General features: G+C 69.4%; 3 protein-coding genes across 4 annotated transcripts in view; 2 read left to right on the forward strand and 1 right to left on the reverse strand.

Annotated features, from left to right (window-relative positions):
- LOC309877758 (C-type lectin domain family 4 member F-like) overlaps window positions 1-5,357 on the reverse strand; it is a 17,587-nt gene extending 12,230 nt beyond the window's left edge. The window contains exons 1-6 of one of the 2 annotated variants that reach the window (XM_082759497.1): window positions 4,727-5,357; window positions 4,499-4,615; window positions 4,326-4,400; window positions 3,953-4,104; window positions 3,212-3,324; window positions 2,957-3,125 (exon numbers count right to left, since the gene is read on the reverse strand). In XM_082759497.1, the coding sequence (XP_082615623.1) occupies window positions 2,969-3,125; window positions 3,212-3,324; window positions 3,953-4,104; window positions 4,326-4,400; window positions 4,499-4,615; window positions 4,727-4,781 (669 nt within the window). In that variant the 5' untranslated portion in view covers window positions 4,782-5,357 and the 3' untranslated portion in view covers window positions 2,957-2,968. Of the gene's footprint in view, window positions 1-2,865; window positions 3,126-3,211; window positions 3,325-3,952; window positions 4,105-4,325; window positions 4,401-4,498; window positions 4,616-4,726 lie in introns of those variants that run through there. The other variant, XM_082759496.1, reaches the window with a different exon arrangement.
- On the forward strand, window positions 47-1,657 carry AP5S1 (adaptor related protein complex 5 subunit sigma 1). Its single transcript, XM_082758481.1, has 2 exons — window positions 47-271; window positions 1,199-1,657. The coding sequence occupies exons 1-2, from the start codon at window positions 75-77 to the stop codon at window positions 1,608-1,610; spliced, it is 609 nt and encodes a 202-aa protein (XP_082614607.1). The 5' UTR covers window positions 47-74; the 3' UTR covers window positions 1,611-1,657.
- A 3,162-nt stretch (window positions 5,358-8,519) lies between the features above and the next one.
- LOC309877985 (RING finger protein 145-like) lies at window positions 8,520-13,728 on the forward strand. The gene is made up of 10 exons (XM_082760043.1): window positions 8,520-8,831; window positions 9,643-9,751; window positions 9,844-9,935; window positions 11,157-11,392; window positions 11,514-11,689; window positions 11,793-11,933; window positions 12,089-12,271; window positions 12,383-12,530; window positions 12,672-13,028; window positions 13,129-13,728. Exons 1-10 carry the CDS (start codon window positions 8,699-8,701, stop codon window positions 13,573-13,575), a joined length of 2,022 nt encoding a protein of 673 aa, XP_082616169.1. The 5' UTR covers window positions 8,520-8,698; the 3' UTR covers window positions 13,576-13,728.
- Window positions 13,729-14,296: the final 568 nt, after the last annotated feature.

The raw sequence follows: 14,296 nt of genomic DNA on the forward strand, positions 1-14,296 counted from the left end.
GAGGAGCGTTAGCCCGGCCCCGCCCCGCTCCCACGTGACTCGCGGCGGGCCGGGGGTCGCGGCGCGGCGTTGCCATGGTGCGGGCGCTGCTGCTGCTGGCGCTGGGCGACCCCGGCCACGCCCCCGCGCCTGGCCACGCCCCCGGCCACGCCCCCTGCCGCGTGCTGCTGGCGCGCTCCTTCGAGCCCCCCGGGACCCCCCCAGGGACCCCCCCAGGGTCCCCCCCCCGGCAGCGCCTCCGCCACAAGGAGCAGCTGCTGGCAGCGGCCAGGTATGGGGGGGGGGGCTCGGAGGGACCCCCCCGGGGCTGTGGGACCCCCCCCGGGGGAGTCCTGTTTGGGGGGGGGGCGCTGGGCTCGGTGGGAGGGCTGCGGACCCCCCCCAGTACCCCCAGGGATAGGGGACCCCCATTTTGGGGGGGTCTGGGCATGGTGGGACCCCCCCCCAGTAGGAATCCCATTGGGGAGGGGGGAGTTTGGGCTCGGTGGGAGGGCTGTGGACCCCCCCCCCAGTACCCCCAGGGATAGAGGACCCCCATTTTGGGGGGGTCTGGGCTCAGTGGGACCCCCCTACACACCCCCTATTGGGACCCCCGGGCTGTGGGACCCCCCCAGTAAGAATCCCATTTGGGGGGTGGGCCCTGTGCTCGGTGGGAGGGCTGCAGACCCCCCCCCAATACCCCCAGGAATGGAGGACCCCCATTCTGGGGGGGTCCTGAGCTCGGTGGGACCCCCCCAAATCCCCACACTGGGACCCCTGGGCTATGGGACCCCCCCCCCAATACCCCCAGGGATAGAGGACCCCCATTTTGGGGGGGTCTGGGCTCAGTGGGACCCCCCTACACACCCCCTATTGGGACCCCTGGGCTGTGGGACCCCCCCAGTAGGAATCCCATTGGGGGAGGGGGGAGTTTGGGCTCGGTGGGAGGGCTGTGGGACCCCCCCAATACCCCCAGGGGTAGGGAACCCCCATTTTGGGGAGGGTCTGGGCTCAGTGGGACCCCCCCCCAACACCCCCTATTGGGACCCCTGGGCTGTGGCACCCCCCCAGTAGGAATCCCATTGGGGAGGGGGGAGTTTGGGCTCAGTGGGAGGGCTGTGGACCCCCCCCAATACCCCCAGGGACAGGGAACCCCCATTTTGGGGGGCTCCTGAGCTCGGTGGGACCCCACCAAACCCCAAATCCCCCCCCCCCCCAGACAGATCGCCTCGCACTGCCACCTCCAGCACTCCTCCAGCGGCCGCCCCCCGCCCACCCCCCAACTCCCCGAGGACCCCCCGACCCTCCAGCACGCCCCGGGGGGGCTTTTCCAGCTGCCCCCCGGCGACCCCTTCCCCGAGCCCACCCCGGTGGCTTGGTTGGGGGGCTCCGGGCTGGCCCTGGCCCTCCTGTGCCACCCCCGGGACAACCTGGCGCTGGCCGAGACCACCCTGCGGCTCCTGGCCCCCCGCCTGCTGCCCGCCCTGCGCCCCCCCGGCCCCCCCGGCCCCGGGGTCCTGCTGCGCCCCGACGCCGCCGACCTGCTGCTGGAGCGGCTCCTGCCCCGCGGGCAGCTCCTCTTCCTCACGCAGGCCTTCCTCCAGGCCGGGGACAGGGGGGGCGCGCGTTGAGATGGGGACACCCCCCCCCCCCCCGCTATGGGGTGTGGGGTTTTGGTTTTGGGGGAAAAAAAGGGGGAATGGGGGTGCGGCGGGGTGCTGGGGGAATAAAGGTGTGTGATGGGGAATGGTTGGTGGGGGTTAATGGGGGGGTCGGGGTGGGGTGGGGGGGTCAGGGTGGGATGGAAGGGGGATGGGATTGAGATGGACATGGGATGGGGTTGGGATTAGGGATGGGAATGGGATGGGGATGGGATGGGGATGGGATTAGGGCTGGGAATGGGATGGGGATGGAAGGGGAATGGGGATGGGATGGGATTAGGGATGGGATGGGGATGGGATTAGGGCTGGAGATAGGACGGGGATGGGATTGGGGATAGGATTGGGGATGGGATGGGATTGGGGATGGGATACAACAGGACAGGATAGAATAGGACAGGACGGGACAGGCTGGGATAGAATGGGGTCATGGCGGGGTGCAGGGGAAATAAAGGTATGCACTGGGGAATGGTTGTTGGGGTTTAATGGGGGGGGGAGTGTGATGCTGCTGGGGGGGTCAGGGTGGGGTGAGAGGGGTGGGATGGATGAGGATGGGATTGGGAGTGGGGTTGGGATGGGGATGGGATTGGGATGGAAGGGGAATGGGATTGGGGATGAGAATGGGATGGGGATGGAAGGGGAATGGGGATGGGATGGAGTTGGGATTAGGGATGGAGATGGGATGGGGATGGGATGAGGGTGGGGTGGGGATGGGGATGGGATTGAGATGGGGATGGGATGGGTTTCGGAATTAGGGATGGGATGGAAGGGGAATGGGATTGGAGATGGGATGGGAATGGGATTAGAGATGGGGATGGGATTGGGATGCGGATGGGGATATGGGATGGGGATGGGATGGGATTTGGGATGGGATGGGGATGGGATGGGATGAGGTGAGATTGGGATGGGGATGGGATACAACAGGATGGGATAGAATAGAACAGAACACTGGGGTGGGGTGGGGTTGCACAGACCCTATGGGTCCCACACCCCCCCCCGAGCACCTCGGGGCTCCCCAGGGGCCAGGCGCTGTGGGCAGGGGGCACCGGGGGGGGGCTGCGGGGCTCTGCCCACCCTGGGGGGGGGGCAGCACCGTGGGTGCCCCCAGCACCGGGACCTCCCCGGCCCTCACTGGGGGGGGCTGGGGGCTGCACACGGGGGGGGGTCCCGGGGCAGGAATGGGGTGGCCATGGGGACACCAAGGGGTGGCAGAGGGGGCGCACGGAGATGGGGACACCGGGGGGGCCCGGCGGACGTTTAATCCGATTTAATTGGGGGCAGATGGGCACCGCCTGCTTCACCCCGGGATTGGGGGGGTTGGGGGGGGGGTCTCAGGGCCCCCCCAGGCCCCTCTTGCAGATCCAGAGGAAGGGGACGTGGCAGTGGTGGTCGTTCCAGAGCCCGGTGCCCACCGGGTGGATCTGGGCGCACCCCTCGCGGCCCTGCTGCCCGTTCTGCTGCCGGTCCGGCTGCCCCGGCGCCCAGAAACTGGGGGGGGGCACAGCATGTCGGGGGGGGCCCAGCAGGGTCCTGTAGCCCCCCCCCTTCGCCCCAAATCCCCGTCGCCCCCCGACCTGTTGGCCGGGGTGTACTCGGTGCCGTCCACCCAGCGCCAGGTGTCGTTGGGGCCGCCGTCCTCCAGCCCGATCCAGTAGGAGCCCCCCCGCGCCTCCCGCGCCAGGAACTCCTGCAAGGGGGGCTCAGGGGGGGGCAGGGGGCGAGTGGGGGGGTCGGGGGGGTGAATGGGGCATTGGGGGGGCGTGAATGGGGGCGCAGGGGGTGCATGGGGCAGGAGAGCGCATGGGGTGGGAGGGCAGGGGGCTCATGGGGCAACAGGGGGCAAATGGCACAAGGGGGGCACAAGGGGCAGGGGGGTGCAGGGGGCAGGAAGGCACGGGTAGGGGGGTGCATGGGGTGGGGGGGGCATGGGGCAGGGGGGTGCAGGGGATGGGGGGTACATGGGGCAAGGGGGGTGAATGGCACGGGGGGTGCATGGGGCAGGGGGGCACATGGGGCACAGGGGTGTATGGGGTGGGGGGTGCATGGGGTCAGGGGGGGCAAATGGCACGGGGTGCATGGGGCAAAGGGTACAGGGGACAGAGGGGTTCATGGGGCAGGGGGGTGCATGGGGCAAGGGGGGCAAATGGCACGGGGGGCACAAGGGGCGGGGGGGTGCACGGGGTAGGGGGTGCATGGGGCAGAGGGTGCATGGGGCAGGGGGGGCGAATGGCACAGGGGGTACATGGAGCAGGGGGTGCAGGGGCAGGGGGTGCCTGGGGGTGTCCGCAGGGCGCAGCCCCCCCCCCAGCTCCCACCTGCTCGTCCCAGCTGGTGATGGAGGTGAGCTGCGCCTGCCGGGAGAGGCAGAACTCCCTCGCCTGGTGCCAGGGCTTCTTGTCCCAGGAGAAATAATAAATCCTCCCCCCGTGGTACCGCCAGCCCAGCCCCAGCCCCTGCAGCCAGCGCCCTGGGGACAGCGGGGGGGGGCTCGCTGCAGCCGTGCCGGGGGGCTCATGGGGGGCGCACGGGGGGCACAGCCCTGCCCCATCCCCACGTCCCCACGTTACCCAAAGCGTCCCTGCGCCTCCGTGCCACGTCGGGGCTGTCACCGGGGCCTGGGGGGGGGACAGCAGGGACAGGAGCCTGGCACGGCCCTGCCCGCGCCCCCCTCCCACCGGCCGCACTCACCCTCGGGGCCGGGCAGGGGTCCCAGCACCTCCAGCTCTGCCCGTGCCACCCGCAGCTCCGCGCGGTCCCGTGCGCCTGGGGAGGGTGGGGAGGGGGTCAGGGCAGCCCCAGCCTCCCTCCTGTCCCCCCCCCCTCACACAAGGGGCGAGGGTCCCCAGCCTGGTTGTGCTTACGCAGGGTGGCCACGGCCGTCAGGGCGGCCCCCAGGGCCAGGAGGGTCGCCAAGCCCACGGCCAGCAGAGTGCCCAAAACCCGGCGGGACGGGGGCGGCCGGGCCCCCAAATCCAGAGCTGCGGAGAGACGGCAAAGGGACCCTCAGCGGGGGCTCAGCCGGACCCCCAGGACCTGCACCCCGGGGGGGTCCCAGCCCCACGGAGGAGCCCCGGGGTCAGGGTGCTCACCGCGGGGGTAGCGGATCCGGAGGTTTTCGTACAGGTCGGGCCCCTCGCTGCCCATCCTGCTGCCCCCCGTGCCCACTGCTTCCTCCCCGAGCCCCGCATGCGGCCGCCGAAGCAACCGAAAGTGCCAGGAAAGGGAAGGAGGCAGCTGGAGGGGGGGGGCTGCGTGGGGTGCCACCACCCAGGCTGGACAGGGATTCCCCTATCCCAATGGGGTCAGGCCTCCACGCAGGGCTTGGGGCCACCCCACAGCACGGGGGATCCCTGTCCCGCACCCCACAGCCAGCCCTGGGCTGCGGTGCCCCACGGGTGGCTCCCCTGGGGGCACATCTGGCTCGTGGGGACGGCACGGGGGGGGCAGCCCCAGCCGTGCCCCTGCTCCCGAGCACCCCCCCCGGCCCAGCCCTGTTCCGCTTTTTTGCCCTCAGATGCAGAACCGGGTCCGGAAAACAGCGGGGGAAGGCTGGGGGGGGGCGGGGGAGGGCATTGGGGCCATTTCCTGGGCTCAGCACCCCCGGTGTCCCCCCCCCAGCACAGCCCTCGCCCGTGCGCGCCCCTCCCCGTGTGCCCCACACCTCGCTGCGGGTGCCCCGGCTGAGTTATTTCACAGCTTTCTGGGTGTTTTTTTTTTTTTTTTTTTTTAATTATTATTATTATTTTGGTTTCTGTGTGTTTTTTTTGTTGTTTTTTTTGGCCCCATCCATCTTGGTGCTTGGCACAGGCTCTGGCAACAGCTCCAGGGATGAGCCAGGGATGTGATTCCCCCACCCGCCTGCAGCCCCTCGGCAGGCTCAGCCCCAGTGGCCCTACTGGGATGAACTGGGAGCCCTCGTCCCCCCCCAGGCCGCTCCTGCACAGGGCTGAGGCCCCCCGGGATGAGGGGTCCCGGTCTCAGCACCCCCAAGGAGCTCCTGGGGGCCGGGAGGGTTTGGTCCCTGCTGCTGTGGGCGTCCTGGACTCGATGATCCCTGGGGGTCCCTTCCAGCTCGGGGGGTTTTATGGCCTTGGTGCTTGGTGCTGGTGGGGGTCCCGTGGGGAGCAGGGGGAGGTCGGGGTGGGGTGGCTGAAAGCCCGAGCACGGGGAGCTTCACAAGCTGAAAAAAAAACACCGAAAGAAGCAGCCCCAAAACCAAAGCTGGCTACCTGAAACGGCAGCACAGAGCCCACTGGGTGCATCCAGAGCAGCTCAGCACGATGTGGCACGGCCTGAAAGGAGGGATGGGGTCACCGGCTGCAGCCCCTGGGTTATGGGGTCAGACACCATCCCGCCACCACCACCAGCACCACCAGTACCACCAGTACCACCAGTACCAGCACCACCAGATGGCTCTTGGTGGGGGTTCCTCTGCTTCAGCTGTGAGCAGCGGCTGCCCCAGGCTCCCCCCCTCCTTGCCAGGCACTGGGCAGGGTGCTGGTCCCTGCTGGGGGGGCTTTGCCCTGCGGACTGGCCGTGTCCCCGTCCCCTGTCGGTGCCAGCAGCTCCCCCAAAGGCGGGGGGCAGCCCCAGCTGGGGAAGGGGCAGCCTCTCCCTCCAAGCTCCCTGGCACAGCCCCGGCGTTTGGCAGTCACCACAACCAGGGGTGCCTGTCACTGCCCCCCCAGTCCTCGCTGTGGGTGGGGGGGTGCCCCAGGTTCCCTGCACCCCCGCTGCCTGCACCCAAATTCTTGCCGGGCCATTCCAGGCTGAATCTTCTTGACGAGGCACCTCAGGAGGATGTTTTGTGCTGGGGCTCTGGGGGAGCTCACCCGCACCCTGCAGCCCCCTGGCGCTGTTGGGAGCCCTCCTTGTGGCACCCACACCCCCAGCGTGCCCACGGCCTGATGGCAGAGCTGCTACAGCCCGCACCCCCGGGGCTCCCTGTGCGTGAGGAGCTCCCTCTTTTCCAGGAGTATATCCCTGTCCGTCCGTCCATCTGTCCGTCCATCCACCTCAGCACCGGGGTGTGCTGCCAGCACCCTGGGGTGTGCCCAGGGCACCCTTCAAGGGGCAGCAGCCACGCTCGGGGCTGGGCGAGCGAAGGCAGCCACGGGCAGGGGCACCGGAGGCACTGGAGATGCTCGGGGGATGCGGTTGGGACCGGGGGGTGGTCGAGCTGGGGGTCCGGGTGTGGGTTTTCCAGGAGATCCCAGGATGTCGGGTCCCCGGGCGGGGGTCTCCCGGGGCCGGCAGCGCTCGGGCACCGGGCACGGGGGCTCCCGGAGCCGCGGCCCCTCTGGGAACACCGGGGAGACCGGGAGCCGGGACGGAGACACCGGGCACAGGGGGGCAGCGACCGGGGATGGAGACCGGGACTGCGACCGGGACTGCCTGAACCGGGGAGCCCCGGCCGCTGTCCGCGGTGCTGCGGGCCCGGAGCGGGTGGGGGGCGGCAGGGGGACGGGGGAGGAACGGGGGGGACCGGGAGCGGGCCGGGGGTCGCGCTGAGCTGAGCCCGAGGGATGGAGACACCCAAGGGTGCAGTGTCAGGAGCGCCCGTCGGTCCGTCCGTGTGCCCGTCCATCTGTGTGTCCATCCGTCTGTCCCTGTGCCCATGTGCACTGGTGGGGGCGTACAGCCGGGACAGGCTGAGAAAAATCTCAAATAATTTTATTTGGACGGGACCTTCTGTGAAGCTGTTTTATTCGCGATTGCAGTGGCGGGCGTCCTGCCAATAAGGGGTGCGTTATAGTTAAACCTAACCTTTTATTCCCTATTCCCCGACACACGATCACCTCCCGTTTCCTCATGGCCGAGTATTGCAGGTTCATGAGCTACTCAACACTCCTCTATCCCATATATGTACGTTTTTTCTTTTTTTTCAACCCTTTAATTTCTCCTTTTTTCATTTTTTTTCTCCCTTTCTTATGCTTTGAGAACCTGTGATCTTGTTTTACAGTTCCCACATTGCTCATCCAGTTTTTCTCAAGTTTCTGCCTTATTTTGGAACAGCAAGGCCTTCTGTCCACTTACCCACATAGCATTTCTCCTTGTTATGACTACACAACCACCTCAGAATACAGAAATTTGGTTCTCTACTGCAATAACACAACTTCGTTTCTCATAGAATGGGCTGAAGTTGTACCAGGGGAGGTTTGGGTTGGATAATTAGGAAGAATTTCATTACCAAGAGGGTTGTGAGGCACTGGGATGGGCTGCCCGGGGAAGCGGGTGAGGTATTTAAGAGACATTTAGATGCAGAGCTCGGTGATGTGGGTCAGTGGAGGGCTGGGTAGGGTTGGGTCAGAGGCTGGGCTGGGGGATTTGGGGTCTCCTCCAACCTGGGTGGTTCTGGGATTCTGGATTCTGGAATTTTCGGATTCTGGGATCCTGGAATTTTGGGATTCTGGGATTTTGTGACTCTGTGACTCTGGGATTCCATGATTTTGTGACTCTGTGACATGTGGGGTTCCATGATTTTGGGATTCTGTGACTCTGGGACTTTGTGACTGTGTTTTTGGGGTTTTACGCCGCTTTGGGCTCTGTTTCTTAGCAGCACGGAGGCGGCGCAGACGCCCCCCCCCCCCCGCGCCCCTCTCAAAATGGCGGCCGCGGGGTCCCCCTCGCAGCCTGCCCGCACCCAACATGGCCGCCACCCGGCCGGGCGGGCGTCACCGGGCCGTGCCGCGCCCCTCTCCAAAATGGCCGCCCCCAGGCGCATCGCCCTCACCCAAGATGGCGGAACAGCGTGAGCCAAAGGCACCCGGTGCCCGCTTCCAAGATGGCGGCCGCAGCTTCAGCCGCGGGCGGGCCCTCGCTCCGGGCCTCCCCGCCACGCACCGGGAGCGCGGCGCGAGGGCGGAGCGGGAGAAAGCGAAAGTGGCGGCGGGCGCGGGGCAGGCACCGGGAGCGGGAGGGGCGGCGGGGGCGGGGCCTGTGCCCGCCGGGAGCCCCCGCACAGGGCCAGGCCGGGCGCCCCCCGCCGGGCCGGGCCGGGCCGGGCCGGGCCGGGCCGGGGGAGCTCCCCCGGTGCCCCCCCCGGTTCCCCGGTCCCGGCCATGTCGCGGCTGGAGGCGGCGGCCAACGTGGCGCTGCGGGTGCCGGCGCTGGCGCTGCTGGACGCGCTGTACCGCTGGGACACGGCGGGGCCCGGCCCGCTGCCGGTGCTGCCCGGGGCCGCCTCCTGCCTCGGTGAGGGCCGCAGGGGAGGCGAGGGGGGGGCACCGGGACCGGGACCGGGGAGCCCTTGGGGGTGGGAGTGGGAGCTCTGCCCCGTGCCCCCCACAGCCGCCCCGGTGCCCGGTGAGAGCCCCGGCACCCAGCGGGGTGATGGCTGCGGGGTGTGGGTGTCACGGCCCCGGGGGGCGAACCGGGACGGTGCCGGGTGGCTCCGGTGGCACCGGTGGCAGCACCGGGTCCCCGTGAGGGGACATCACACAGGGGGGCTGCGGGGGGGCTGCACAACCGGCCCCGTGTGGCTGCGGGGTGTGGGAGGGCCTGGAGGCCATGGCCGCTCACTGGGGGCCAACGGGAAGCCAAATGTTGACCCAAACGCCCCAAAATGTTGGGAGGGGATGGGCAGAAAGCCCCAAACGCCCCAGAATTTTAGGAGGGGATGGGCAGAAAGCCCAAAATGCCCCAAAATTTTAGGAGGGGATGGGCAGAAAGCCCCAGACGCCCCAAAATTTTAGGAGGGGACGGGCAGAAAGCCCCAAAATGTTGAGAGGGGATGGGCAGAAAGCCCCAGACGCCCCAAAATTTTAGGAGGGGACAGGCAGAAAGCCCCAAACGCCCCAAAATGTTGGGAGGGGATGGGCAGAAAGCCCCAAACGCCCCAAAATTTTAGGAGGGGACAGGCAGAAAGCCCCAAATTTCCCAAAATTTTAGGAGGGGACGGACAGAAAGCCCCGGCCGTGCCCGTCCCGTGGCGGGGCTGGGGACACGGAGGGGCCCCCCCAGGGACCCCCCCCCTTGTCAGCGCCGTCCCCGCTGCTCCCCGCAGGCCACGCGCTGTGCCTGGTGCTGCTGCTGCTGCCGGTGCGCGCCCTGGTCCGGCTCTACCTGCACCTACTCACGGCGCTGCTGCTCTGCGCGGGGCACCAGGCGGCCAGGTGAGGGGCACGGCACCGGGGGAGGGGGTCGGGGGTGGTTTTGGGGGGTCGTAGCGGGGGGATACGGGGGTGCTGAGCCTCTTTCCGTGCAGTGAGTACGTCCGCCGCGAGCTGGAGCACGGCTTCCAGGGCGCTGTGTACAGCGACGCGGCCGCGTTCAGGAGATTCGCCACGGCCCTCGCAGGTGAGACACCCCCCGGGACCCCCCCAACGCGGGGACGGTGGCACCAAAAGGGTGGGGAGCGGCTGCAGGATTGGGGATGAGGCAGAGGGTTTTGGTGACGCGTCCCAGGGCACAGCCTGGGTCTGCCCCAGGGGTTGTGGGGAAGGGCTGAGCCCCCCCCGGTGCCCGGCTCTGGCAGTTTTGGGGTGGTGCTGTCCCGTTGTGGCTGGGCGTGCTGCGTGTGCCCCAGCTTGGGGTCTCGCCGAGCCCCCTGCCCTCATTTGGGGCTGGGAGGAGGGTCGTGGGGGCTGCAGGGTCAGGGTGCTGCGGGGTCGTGGGGGCTGCGGGGTCAGGGTGCTGCGGGGTCGTGGGGGGCTGCAGGGTCAGGGTGCTGCAGGGTCAGGGTGCTGCGGGGTCAGGGTGCTGCGGGGTCGTGGGGGCTGCAGGGTCAGGGTGCTGCGGGGTCGTGGGGGGCTGCAGGGTCAGGGTGCTGCAGGGTCAGGGTGCTGCGGGGTCGGTGGGGCTGCGGGGTCAGGGTGCTGCGGGGTCAGGGTGCTGCAGGGTCATGGGTGCAGTAGGGTCGTGGGGCTGCGGGGTCAGGGTGCTGCAGGGTCGTGGGTCTGCGGGGTCAGGGTGCTATGGGGTCAAGGTGCTGCAGGGTCGTGGGTCTGCGGGGTCGTGGGTCTGCGGGGTCGTGGGGGCTGCGGGGTCGTGGGTCTGCGGGGTCGTGGGTCTGCGGGGTCGTGGGTCTGCGGGGTCGTGGGTCTGCGGGGTCGTGGGTCTGCGGGGTCGTGGGTCTGCGGGGTCGTGGGTCTGCGGGGTCGTGGGTCTGCGGGGTCGTGGGTCTGCGGGGTCGTGGGTCTGCGGGGTCGTGGGTCTGCGGGGTCGTGGGTCTGCGGGGTCGTGGGTCTGCGGGGTCGTGGGTCTGCGGGGTCGTGGGTCTGCGGGGTCGTGGGTCTGCGGGGTCGTGGGTCTGCGGGGTCGTGGGTCTGCGGGGTCGTGGGTCTGCGGGGTCGTGGGTCTGCGGGGTCGTGGGTCTGCGGGGTTGTGGGGCTGTGGGGTCAGGGGTGCTGTGGGGTCAGGGTGCTAGGGGGTCATGGGTGCTGCGGGGTCAGGGTGCTAGGGGGTCAGGGGTGCTGCGGGGTCATGGGGCTGCGGGGTCGTGGGGGCTGCGGGGTCAGGGTGCTATGGGGTCAGGGTGCTGTGGGGTCAGTGTGCTGACCCTCCCCGTGCCCCCCTCAGCCCAGCTGTGTGTCTGCACGCTGTGCGCGCTGCTGATGAGGACCCGGCAGGCCTGGCTGTTCGCCGCCCCGCTGCTGCCCGTGCTGGCCCGGCTGTGCGGCGTCCCCCTGCGGGCTCTGCCCCTGGCCAACACCTTGGCCGCCGCCTGCAGCAGCGCCGAGGTGCTCTACGTGCTCAGCTCCCACCTCCTCGTCCCCTTCCAGCTGGCTGCCGCCGCCTGCCGCGAGCTCATGCAGGTAAGGGGGGGCTGCGGACCCCCTGCGGACCCCCTAACGCGGCCCACCACGACCCCTCGTCCCCCTGCACACGGGGCGGGACGGGGCAGCCCCCTCCCCGCTGAGCTACGCTGCCCCGCAGGCCATGGAGGTGTACAGGCTGCTGGCGCTGGGGGTGTCCCTGTGGAGCCAGCTGGCCGTCCCCCTCCTCTTCCTCGTCTTCTGGCTGGTGCTCTTCTCCCTGCGCCTCTCCTCCTTCCTCGCCTCTTCCGGCAGCGCCGTCGCCCAGCAGGGGCTGCTCTTCGTCCTGCTCAGCAGGTGGGTGCTGGTAGAGCTCAGCCTTCCTCCCTCCTGGCCTCAGAACGAGGAAGAGGAGGAGGATGAAGGTGGCCAGGCTGTGCTGAGCCCGTCTCCCTCGCAGCGTGGCCGAGTGCTGCAGCACGCCCTACTCCCTCGTGGGCCTCACCTTCACCGTCTCCTACCTGGCCCTGGGCGTCCTCAACCTCTGCAAGTTTTACCTGCTGGGCTTCGGCGCCTTCCACAACGGCAACGTCATGCACCGGTCAGCACCGGGGGGGGGCTGGGGTGGGGTGGGGGGCGTCCCCTGTCCCAGCCCTGCACGGGACTTGGGGGTCAGGAGCGATCCCGGGGCATCCAGTATGGGATGAGGAGGGGCTGGGGTGTGGGGGTCCCGTCCTCACCCCCTGTTTGTGGCAGGGGGGTGACGGAGGGCGTGACGCTGCTGCTGCTGGCGCTGCAGACGGGGCTGCTCGACCTGCAGGTCCTGCAGCGGACCTTCCTCCTCAGCATCATCCTCTTCATCGTGGTGACCTCCACGCTGCAGTCCATGATCGAGATCGCTGACCCCATCGTGCTGGCGCTGGGGGCCTCCCGCAACAGGTACCGGGCACCCGGGGGTGGGCAGCAGGAGGCAGCCCGGAGGCAAAGGGTGCTGCTGGGGGGTGCCTGGAGGGGGAGGCCCCCCCCTGGCTGAGCTGTGCCCCCCCCCAGGAGCCTCTGGAAGCATTTCCGTGGTGTCAGCATGTGCCTCTTCCTGCTGGTCTTCCCCTGCTTCATGGCCTACAAGATCGCCCACTTCTTCCACCTGGATTTCTGGCTGCTCATCCTGGTCTCCAGCTGCATGCTCACCTCCCTGCAGGTACGGGGGGGCCCCCTGCTCCTTTTTAGGGGGGGCACATCCCCTCCCACAGCCCTGGGAGCTCCTGGAAGCAGGGGCTGGGGTGGTGTCGGGGCGTGCTGCGCCCGGCCAGCAGCACCCAACGCGCCCCGCCACCCCTAGGTGCTGGGCACCCTGTTCATCTACGGGCTGTTCGTGGTGGAGCTGCTGCAGGACGCGCCGCTGGAGCGCATGGACGAGATCATCTACGGCGTCACCGCCGTCAGCCGGGTGCTGGAGTTCCTGGTGGCCCTCTGCGTGGTGGCCTACGGCAGCTGGGAGTCCCTGGTGGGCGAGTGGAGCTGGGTGGGCGCCTCCGTCATCATCGTCCACTCCTACTTCAACGTCTGGCTGCGCGCCCAGTCGGGCTGGAGGAGTTTCCTGCTGCGCCGCCAGGCCGCCCAAAAAATCAGCTCCCTGCCCCGGGCCACGCGCGGCCAGCTGCGGGACCACGACGACGTCTGTGCCATCTGCTTCCAGGTGAGCCCAACAGCCCCCCCCGGCACCCGAGGAGGGGTCCCGGAGGAGCCCCCCGGGGGTCTGTGGCACCAGGTGATGTCCCCCCCGTGTGCCCCCGCAGGACATGCAGGTGGCCGTCGTCACCCCCTGCAGCCACTTCTTCCACGGCGCCTGCCTCCGCAAGTGGCTGTACGTGCAGGACACGTGCCCCATGTGCCACCAGAGGGTCGCCCCCGTGGCCCCCCAGGACGACGCCGGCAGCGGGACGGGGACGCAGGAGGGGGCGCCCCCCGAGGACGAGGGGCTGGAGGACGCGGGACCCCCGGCACGGCCCCCGGAGGACGAGCCCCCCCGTGGGGACGGCGTGCTGGCAGGCCCAGGGGACAGCGGGGCTGGTGCCTGCAGCCCCGATCGGGGTGAAGAAGCGGCGGGGGCCCCCCCACAGCCCCCCGGGCACCCTTGGGTGCCCCCCAGCACGGACTCGCAGCAGCTGCTGCCCTCCCCTGCCAGCCCCGACCCCGCTGCAGGGGACAGTGGGGACAGGCACAGTGGGCACCAGCCTTCCTAGCACCCCCCCTCCCCTCCTGCAGCCCCCTGGGCCCCCCCCCACACCCACCAGCAGCCCCCGGTGCCGGGGGGGGGGCTCCAGGCCCCCAGGGTTGGGGTCTCTCTGCGGGGTGCAGGGGCTGTGCCCCAGGGACAGATTTTTGCAATAAATTTGGAGCTGAAGCTGCTGTGCCCCCCCCTGCACCCCCCCCCCTCCCACAGGACCCCAATGGGGGGGGGGGGCTGGGCTGGGGCCGCATCCAGCCCTGCGTGCTGGGGGGGGTGCAGGGTGGGGGTCTGCCTGGCTGGGGGGGGCATGGCTGGGTGTGGGGGGGGTGCTGGGCTTGGTGGGGGGCTGGCACAGGATTTGGGGGGGACTTGGGGGGGGTCTGGCCACCCCCAGCCCCCTCCCAGCCCTGCTGCCAACCCCATTTCCCCAGTGCCATCCACATGCTGGGGGGGGGCAGGGCGTGGGGGCCCCTCTGTTCCCAAAAGGGGCTGGGGTCCCCGTCCCTGGGGTGCTCAGCCCCACTGGGGCTGGGGGGGGTCCCTGCTGGGGGGCACGCAGCCCCTCTGCAGCCCAGCGGGGGAGGCAGGGAGGGCCCCAAAAGGGCTGGGGTCCCTGGGGAGGAGGTAAATGGCCCCCCCCCCCCCCCTTCCAGCTCGGCCCCACCCCGCACTTACCCTAAGGAGGGTGACGCAGCGTCCCGGGGGGGCCTTATGGTGCCCATTAGCTGGGGGGG

This window comes from Aythya marila (genome assembly GCF_965140915.1).
Source record: "Aythya marila genome assembly, chromosome: 4".
Taxonomy (NCBI): Eukaryota; Metazoa; Chordata; class Aves; order Anseriformes; family Anatidae; genus Aythya; species Aythya marila.